The sequence below is a fragment of the Mastacembelus armatus genome, chromosome 12, assembly GCF_900324485.2.
Source record: "Mastacembelus armatus chromosome 12, fMasArm1.2, whole genome shotgun sequence".
NCBI classification, from domain to species: domain Eukaryota; kingdom Metazoa; phylum Chordata; class Actinopteri; order Synbranchiformes; family Mastacembelidae; genus Mastacembelus; species Mastacembelus armatus.
In genome coordinates, this window is record NC_046644.1 from 15532596 (window position 1) to 15542242 (window position 9647).

At 40.2% G+C, this 9647-nt stretch overlaps 1 protein-coding gene across 4 annotated transcripts; it reads left to right on the forward strand.

The window, feature by feature from the left end:
- Nucleotides 1-66: 66 nt before the first annotated feature.
- On the forward strand, nucleotides 67-9463 carry prune2 (prune homolog 2 with BCH domain). 4 transcript variants are annotated; one of them, XM_026296838.2, is made up of 11 exons: nucleotides 67-229; nucleotides 2492-2555; nucleotides 2689-2889; nucleotides 3414-3581; nucleotides 5133-5235; nucleotides 7203-7334; nucleotides 7417-7503; nucleotides 7655-7753; nucleotides 7857-7895; nucleotides 8352-8402; nucleotides 8529-9435. In XM_026296838.2, the coding sequence occupies exons 2-11, from the start codon at nucleotides 2504-2506 to the stop codon at nucleotides 8557-8559; spliced, it is 963 nt and encodes a 320-aa protein (XP_026152623.1). In that variant the 5' UTR covers nucleotides 67-229; nucleotides 2492-2503; the 3' UTR covers nucleotides 8560-9435. The 4 variants fall into 4 exon arrangements, with proteins under 4 accessions (XP_026152623.1, XP_026152619.1, XP_026152621.1 ...); XM_026296834.2 differs by having other exon boundaries at nucleotides 8526-9431; XM_026296836.2 differs by lacking the exon at nucleotides 67-229 and adding an exon at nucleotides 240-897 and having other exon boundaries at nucleotides 8526-9438.
- The last annotated feature ends 184 nt before the right edge of the window (nucleotides 9464-9647 follow it).

A 9647-nucleotide genomic window follows, 5' to 3' on the forward strand; every position in this document is an offset into this window, starting at 1 on the left:
TATATATGAGAGAAATTTATGATCCATCTCATAATATATGACAGATGCTGTATGGCACTGATTAACCCAGATGTTTCTGGACGTCTCTACATTGCGATCAAGCTCCAGGAGTGGCCACGCTGATTGGCTTATAATGGCATAACCTTTGTACTAAACAATGGTTAACAGTGTGCACAGCTTTGACAGGCTGGTGTCTGCCTTCCTGTCTAGCTGGTGGGACTGAACAGTGGTAAGTGAAAAGAGGCATTCAGTGAGGGTCGACCTGTGGAGAGAACAATGTCTGTTTCCACATGGAAGCAAAAAGTGTCTAGAGTACAGATTTGATCAGTTTTGTGATTATAGTCTTGTTTGTTTAAACGTTGAAAAGTTCAGTGCTAGTGCAGAATCTAAAGGACACATTTGAAGCTGCTTTATGACAGTCGAAGGGTAAGCAGCAGATATTTACTTTGGATCCGTTACTGTTTTCACTGTGTTCGCTGGAGTTGCCAGTGGTTTTTTTTTTTTTTTTTTTTGGATTATTTCTCTTTTCTTATCCTGAGGGCTAATAATTTTTTAACTGCACAATCAGGCTCACAAATCTACTGCCACACTCCTCACAGGTAGTAATAACAGGACTTTATCCCATCCAGCTGAGGAAAACAAACACCACCTTCCTATCCTATCCCTATTCAGCTGCACTGCCTGAGGAAGCTGCTGTGCTCAGAGCTGTTGTAGCAGGTGATCGCCCTTATTTGGTAATGGCCCAGGTCATGTGACCACAAAATGGTGGCAGCTGTGAGCTGTTTGTAAGCTGAGCATCTCCACCGAGAGACTGGGAGCAGGAAATAGGCAGGGAACTTGGAAGTACATCCATGCTCTGAGACGCAGGAGGACAGAGATTGCTGATCCCAGGCAGTGGTGAGTAGATGGCTTTTATTCTGTGAAGATTAAAAGAAGAGAGAGGGATATGTTTGTTTTTTTTTTCTCACAGCCAGCAGACAGGAAGAGAGGGAGGGAGGGGCTGCTGTCATCAGCACTGTGGTCCTGTGCTCTGCTGTGGAAGTAGATCTGAAGCAGCATCTTTCTCCATGGAGGCTGCTCATAACAGCTGATGCTGATTTAATTATTCTGTATCGTGGGAGTGTGTGTCATTGTGCTTATTATTCTTGCAAGTGTAGGTGTGTTTGCACACACTGCACATTTCTGCAAATCATCAGCATGAAAGTCCTCTCTACTGTACAGTAATCAACCATTCAGCATTTTCCTGGTGCAGCTGCTAATGCAGTCATGTTTTACTTGTTCCGGGCTGAGTCTACCGAGGAAGAATGAGGTTGTCTTTTTCATGCGAATGAGCTCATGTGACTCACTGTGAATTTGCATCTCTCCCCAATCTGTGTTCAGGCGAGCATGCAGTCATTCAATTTGAATCGGCATTAGAAAAACGCAGCGAGGAGAGGAATGAGCTTGTCATGATGTAACAAGCTCTGTTCCCTCAGCATCCTCCCCCTCCTCCAGTTTGAATGAGAGGTTTATTCATAGGGGAAGATGACCTTTAACCTCAAATTCTTTCTGATATTCCTCCACCTTATTTCACCTTTTCATCTTAACTGCATTTGTCTTTAGTCCCTGTTTCTGATAATTGGAAATGTCTAAACAAATGCTGGTGTTATGGTGACACTGTTTCTATATGACCTCTAACCTAGTTTGGTATTTTCTGATCTGCAGTTTCCTTTTCCTTTATCAACCATATAAATCAATGAGCTGAGCTACCTGACTGGCTGCTTTGACTTTTTCCGGTAATCTGGTATTCCTGGGAATGTGTGGCTCTGTGTAATGCAACTAGGGTTTCAAAATATGTTATACATAGTATGTCATATTATACTATGTGCAGCGAATGTGTGTACAAATGGGGGTCAGGGGTCACAGCAATGTCTGCTGCCGCCAGCATTTGCGATAGTTGGCTCTTACTGGGGCCATGGCCCATCGGTCTTGCTCCCTGCAGCCCTCTCTGGTGGGGGGGCTTTCTTCCTGTCCTCCTGCACTCCCCTCTATGTACTCTGTTTCTCTATCCCTGTCCTTTCTGTTCCCCCACCCCCTGAACTGTCTTGTAGCATGACATGAAGAGCTGGTTAACACCTCTTGAGAAAGCAACTCTTGTTGGTTCAAAAAGACATCCAGATCCTCAGTACTGTATGCCAAGCAGCTGGACAGGTTAATACTATTTGCATGTAAAAGATCAAATGGGAGTAGTGGAGTAGAACTCTTGAAGTACTGTAAATGTACTTTGTTACATTTAACAGGTTTTAATTTGATGACTACCTTGGATATGGATATACTACAGTAAACTTGCGCAATCTCCATCTAACAGATCTACACAAGAAAATCAAATCAGCATTCTTTGGAAATCATGTAGTAATGTTTGTGAATCATGGATTACACACAGGCCTTGGGTTCTTTCTAGGTTTGTTTTATTGTAAGAGTCTATTTTATAACTATAATTATCCTCTTGTAGGTCCTCCTGGGGATGGACCTGGTGTCAGAGAATAAAATGAACTCAGAGAGCGAAGGCAGACCAGGTTAGAAAGAACTACTGCTCAAATTTACAGCAAACCAACAGTTACTTAAATGCAATGTAAAGATTTTTTTTTTTCATATCTCAAAGTCCAGCATGGCCCAGGTAATTACATGTTTGTACATCGTTTCTTCCAGTCCCTCCTACAACTCTACCCCTACAAGGAGGTGCCACCCAAAGAAAAAAGCTGTCCGCCCCTCGTATCAGTCTATCACTGGACCAGAGCGAAGATGACTTGGGAGAGACACCAGACGATCTCGACATTAATGTTGACGACCTTGACACTCCAGATGAGGGGGATTACCTTGACTACACCGACCATGAAATGGACTGGGAAGGTCGGTCATTCAGAAAACCCTTCCCACACATGTGCGCGCATGCACACACACACGCGCACACACACACACCTACTGCTCTAATTCTGAATCATTGTCATCCTGTAGGAAGCAAGATGTGCAAAAATGTTGATTTAAAGAACTTAAAATAATTGCATTAAAGTTTTTTTTTTATTTTTGTGATATTGTAGCTGTCATAATCCTTCAAACCACAGGGGTTCAAATAAATGTTTTCTCTTTTTCCATTAGAAACATTTTGACATTTGACAGAATGTAAAGTAATAAAATAAAAACTAATAATAAAAATGTAGATAATGTCAATACTAAGAATTCTGTTTAGCTGCTTTGGTTTCAGGGCCTGAGTGTTGTGCATGCTGGCTTACTGCCATATGCTGCCAATGCTAAAACATTGAAAATAACAATCATTCTTAATGTTATTAGTAACGCCTTTGCTTTTCCTTCTGTAAGTCAAAACATCTGCTGAAATAAAAGTCTTTCAGAGAGTTTTTGGTATTTTCCCTTCTCAGATCCCAGTGCAGCCAAGAGCAGTGAGCCTTACGATCCAATCCCGACATACAGCGCTGAGGAGGAGCGCCGCGATGGCAAACTGTGGAGGACGGTCATCATTGGGGAGCAGGAGCATCGCATTAACATGAAGATCATCGAGCCCTACATGAGAGTCATCTCCCATGGAGGTGACTATGAAAGAGCTAATTCACAGTCATGTCTCTTAATTATTTTTTATTTATTTTATTACATAATTTATTTTAATTGAAGGATCCTCTGACTTCAGACCATATCTGCCCTTTTGGTTGAGCTAACCAACAGTTGCTTCAGCTGAACTTTAGACTGTATTTTTGTTTAGAACAAGGAGTATTGATTTTGTCCCTTGAAATTGTTTACTCACAGTTGGACCAGAGGGATAAGTACAGTTACTCAAATCACTGTAGATATTGTATGGACCTGGGAGTGTTGTTTTAAGAAAGACATGAGAAATTCTAGTTTTCAGTAGACACAAATAGCTAAATCCTGAAGTAAGAGCATATTATAAATTTCAGAATGTTTATGAGCTGGCTCCTGCCTACTCTCAGCTAAAGAGACTGCAGAATGATGTCATTTTACATCACCCAGTGTGGCTATCAGAGTGGTGACTCTCCACAAACAAAACACAGTGGAAATTTCAATGGCCATTTTTCACAAGTCTGTAGTTTAGAATAGGAACAAGGTTGAAAACTGGTGAAGTGGACAGTAACATGCAACATCAGTGCATTTAGCGGAGGGTGGCTGCTATGACTCAGATTGCTGCAAGCATACAAAGAGATAAAGGAAATGATCTCAACACCTCTGGACCAACATATTGTGCAACACCATCATCAGAGCTGTTAAACCATTAGACAAAAACTTCTAATCATCACACTGGAGAAGCTAAAACCAGAAAATGTTTGGTATTTTTGCTCAGAAAACCCTAATTATTAGAATATTTGCCATGTCTGTCAGTCAAGTGACTAATCATTTACGCTCTACAAACACTAAATGAGAGAATATCTCTTGGAAGAACAGTTCTCATCCCAGCAAGAGTATTGAAGTAACCTGGAGGCCTGTGGTAGCCCACCCCTTACTAAAGCACTTTGTTGGTTTCTCCTTTAATTTGTCACCCATCTTTAGTTGCATTAGGGCTGCTGGGGGTCATGGGTCTTAAATTGAGGCCAGACATGGAGTCGCACCATATTGATTTCACAAACTGTCCCAATTTCTCTCTTCCCTGTCTTTTGGACCCTCTAAAATCCTAGGGCCAAAGGCTTGCACCCTAGTGGCTCAAGTAAGTAAAGACCTGAAATAGGACCCTTAATCATAGCAGGCAGTGCACTTTCATCCTACTGTGTTTTGTGCCGTGGGTTTGAGTGAAACACAGCCGTCACATGGAAACTGAGACGTCTGTCACTGATCAGTCAATATCACGAGCTCTGTCATTTAGATAAAAGACTCTCTGTCTGACTGACATCAAATCTGCTGATGAATGGGTTGGTGAATAAAAGAAAATTACATTAATCTGAAAAGTAGTGAGGGGAAACAGGACAGGGAGACAGTCAGACAAAAGATACGCAGACTGGCAGACAAATACAACAAAAAAGGGTAAAAGAAGAGAGCAATCAAAATCTGAAAGCTATGCTAATTAAGACTAAACTCTTACAGTACCCAGGTCACGCTCTTTTATTTATTTATTTATTTATTTCTTTTATATCAAGGCTACTATGGAAATGGAGTGAATGCCATCATAGTGTTTGCTGCCTGTTTCCTGCCAGACAGTGACAGGGAGGACTATCGTGAAATAATGGAGAACCTCTTTCTGTGAGTATTACTGATGATGCACTGCAACAAAAGGATCAGGCAAGTGATTATAATTCATCCTGTGGGACATGTGAATCTCATTTGAATCCATAACACAATTATTGAGATATTTTACTAAATATAACACAAACGTGACTGGTACTAAAGAGAAGTCAGGTGACCACAGGCTTCATAAATCTCTGTAATTCATCTAATACACATGCTGATCATTTGAATTTTCCTCTAGTTGCATCATAAGTTTTAGGTTTTTTTTTTTGTTTTTTTTTTTTAATTAATTAATCCATTAAGTCTTAATGGAAAAACATTCCAAATACCTGCAACACAAACAAAACATCCCTGTAACCTGTAGATAGCATTGCTCTAGACTCAAATGCATAATGCTGTCTCTGCTGAATTCATTCAAGGCAAATATAAAAGCCTTTACTAACATAAGCGTTTTGAAAAACATGTTTGGAAAACATAAGATGGTTTCTTATTCTCTTGTAAATTAGCCACAGCCCCTCTGTGCAAGGAAAACTCTCTAAATTAAGGGAGAGAAATAAAGTGATAATGCAGCTTGTTTGCTGAGACGCCCTGTGTTGATGTCTTCACTCTTGTTCTGGCACAGTTGCCTTTCATGCTTGGGCAGTGTGGTCGGGATCCCACAGGCTGTTCTGTGAAAGATATTGAATAAGCTGGCATATCCAAGAGTTTTGGATAGAAATGAAAGGAGGTAAACCATAGTATCTGCAGTTCCTGATGCCAGATGGCTTGAGGTCCTTGCGAGGAGGAGTAGCTGTGGCTGGGTGGTGCATGGTATGCAGCTTGATGTCGGTTGGAGATGATCACAATAGTCACAAAACAGAGTGGATCAGCAGTGTTGGTTTGTAAGCTGAAGGAATGACATTGGATGAGGAGGAGAGAAGGGTCAGACAGAGAACAAAGTGTTTGAAGTTAGATGCATTATTGAGGAAACTAGGCAGGCTGTGGTAGCTGAGGATATTGGCATCTATTTTCAAAGGAGGTGACAAAGTTGCCTGCTGATCGAGAAGAAGGGAAAAAGGAGTGTGGGATTGAGGAGAGAAATGAGAAAGATAAGTTTCTTTTGGTTTGAGAGAGAATTGGATTTTGGAAAAGTAGAAGTCTGATTTGAGCTGCTGAGATTGAATTTCATCTTTTTCCTCTTCTGCATCAAAGCAAAACGGTTCATCCAGGAAGCTGTTTGTCGGAGGTGACATCAGGGGAGAGAATTTTTCAAATGCAGCTTGTTTTCAAATACAGGGCAAGACTTGTGCCCAGTTTCTTCATATTGTTGGTGTTCAAATAAAACATGGTTCTGCATGTCTTGCTTTTACAGTAAATGTGACCATGTTGACACATGTAATGTTAAAAACATTAAGTTCATCAGTACTAGTTTAGTATATTAGTGTTCAGAAATGTAATTCTATATTGGCACTACAGGAGCTGAGTTGAAAGCATTAAAACAGAGAAGCTGTTTGATTTGCTGTGCTATTTAAAAATAATTGCTTGTAGATATAGATGAACTCCAGGGATGAATCTTACTGACCTTGCTCATCTCTGACTCTTCCTTTTGCTGCATCATGATATTATATTTAGTTTAAGCAAAATGTCTTAATAGCTGTTAGCCTAGATGGATTGCCATCAACTTTAATACATTCACTTCTCCCCACAGGATAAATTGTAATACCTTTGGTGATTCCCTAAATTTTAATCTAGCTCCATTATCGGGTCAAACTTTTTAATTTGTCCACTACATTATTTATGACCCAAATGCCTAAAAATATTCCACTCAGCCTCAGTTGTATTTAGTGCTAATCAGCAAACATCAGCATGTTATTGTTAATGAGCATTTTAGCAAGCTGACATTAGGAGTAAGCTCCTGCTGTGCCAACATTGAGGACTAACACGGCTGTAGATCTAGACCTCACTGAACTCGTGTGTGTGTGTGTGTGTGTGTGTGTCTTTAGCTATGTGATCAGCACACTGGAGCTGATGGTGGCAGAGGACTACATGATCGTGTACCTGAATGGAGCCACACCCCACAGAAGAATGCCTGGTCTTGGTTGGCTGAAGAAATGCTATCAGATGATTGACAGAAGGTCTGTCCCCTTCACTTACAGTTTCAATGTGACAATACTTTGATTTTACTGTAACACACTTAAACTAAGATGTCTTTTTCAGGCTCAGGAAGAATTTGAAATCCTTCATTATTCTTCATCCCTCGTGGTTTATAAGGACCATTCTAGCTATTACCAAGCCCTTCATTAGGTAAAGATTTTTACTTTTTAACCTGGTTACTGGGATTGTTATGTTTGTCTCTCGGTCGACTTTGATCCATGCTGAAATATCTCAACTGTTTCATTGATTTCCGTACAATTTGGTATTTATATATGTGTGGCTATACATGCTTTTGTCATAGCGCCAAGTTCAGCAGTAAGATAAAGTATGTGAACAGTTTGGACGAGCTGCAGGAACTCATCCCCATGGATTCCATCCAGATCCCAGAGTGCATCATTAGGTGAGTCCTTCTATGCCCCCAGATGCCACCGCCACCTCCTCCAAGCCTGAACTGTCTTTTTAAATGACTTCATTATTCCTCTCATTTGAACTCTCACCTCCAGGCTTGACAAGGAACTGAAGGAGGCAGCAGAGAACTCAAAGTAAGCATCAACTCTCTTGCCTCCCATTACTGCCGTCTGTGAATGGAGTGGCCCCTGCCACAGCTTTATTCTTGGCTGGAGCACTCATTTATGAGATGGCTCACTTTCAGATCACTGGGACTCTTCTACTGGAATGAGGACCAATTGGATTTAGCTATGGTTGCAATTACAGAAAGACAGAATAAAAAAAAAAAAAAAGTTTCTGAAAATGCTAAATGCATCACTTTCATCTCATTTATCATTACAGTAAAATAAATGAGCCCGTCCTTACTGCAGTGATCTACTACACTGATAATAAAAGTAGAAATGAAGCTGTAGAATTCACACACTAATCTCTTTCTGACTAATTGTGCAGTGAATCATAAGCTGTATGTGTGCAAATTCACAATATACTGGTATGTTATGACAATAAATCCTGCTCTAACAACCTCCATTTTTTTTTTTCTTCCATTCAAGAGTGAATAGTTTTCTGCAGGGACCAGAGCCAACAGCAGCAGCCAGAGCAGAGTAAGTCCTCTAAAACATTTAAGTTCACACATGGAAGAAAAATGGCTGTGTGTCAGTGATCTGTCACCTATACATAAACACACCCATTTTTAATGTCTCTGTTTTGTTCTTTTGTCTTCCCAGCAGACCAGACGTAGCCAGTGCCAGCAGCTCTTAAACCCAAACAAATGGATGGATCACCTCAATGTTCAGAAATCACTGGAAACCAGAGGCAAAGGCTTGTTAAGCGTATGTGTGTGTGTGTGTGTATGTTTGTCAATAAGAAACTACTAGAGTTTAATATAAAAACATAATTTAGAATAGTATCTATTAACACTCAGATCTCATTCTTTATGGCTGCTGTAGCATTTACTGTACTTTACACCTGCAGTCATGCAAAAACTATATAGTCAAGTGTGATGCTTTCCAGAGGTAGCATCACCGTTTACAGTAGGGTAGGAGATGCAATTACACACCGGACAGTGCACTGCACAAATCCATTTGTAGAGTCTGTAGTGTTGTAGTTGTGTGCATGAGAAGCAGTGAAGCAATAATATCACCCCTTACTGGTTACACAGTCTGTCGTCTGTCAGATAAAGAGGTGACTTGCCAGCAATACACAGTAAAAGGACAAGGCAAAAAAAAAAAAAACCTTCTGCAAGAAATGACCAACTTTTGCATTTCAGCAATCCAAACTTTAATAAAACCTACAGCTAAATATTTTAACTCGAGTCAAATTGAAAACCAAGAAGTAATTTATTTGTGTAGTATGTGCACATGTCCTTTTTAGCAAAGTTGTGTGTGTGTGTGTGTGTCTCTGTTTTCAGTGTGTTTCTGTCCAATACATAACTTGGAAATAATCTCTTCCTCTCCTGGTCATCAGGAAGAAACCTCAGACAAAAATCGAGATGGGATCTGTGTAAAGCACAATGTCTTCTTTGTGTGTGTGTGTCCACACGCATGTTTGTGCGTTTGTGCATCAGTGCATGTCCCCTCATAGATGACTGTTGGTCCTCTTAGTCTATTATGGTGGAATATTGAGGATGTAGACAGAAAGTATGGATCACTGTCTAGTAATTCAATTAAATGGACTGAAATCTGAACGTTGTTTTCAGCTATCATTTTCCAATTGTGATTTATTTTCAATTCAGTTTTGATGAAAAAATGAATTATTTTCCCATTAAGAGATTCCCCACCAATTTTTACAGAGTTTACGCATAATACATTTTTCCAATTAAACTTCAGTAACAGCAAACAAGTTGAGAA

What these genes read in the sequence shown, in the direction of transcription:
- prune2 (XM_026296834.2), top strand. Translation starts at nt 2,504, where the DNA reads ATGGACCTGGTGTCAGAGAATAAAATGAACTCAGAGAGCGAAGGCAGA. An exon ending in CCATGAAATGGACTGGGAAG is followed by an intron (nt 2,890 to 3,413) that starts GTCGGTCATTCA and finishes TTCCCTTCTCAG; the next exon opens with ATCCCAGTGCAGCCAAGAGC. An exon ending in ATTACCAAGCCCTTCATTAG is followed by an intron (nt 7,504 to 7,654) that starts GTAAAGATTTTT and finishes CTTTTGTCATAG; the next exon opens with CGCCAAGTTCAGCAGTAAGA.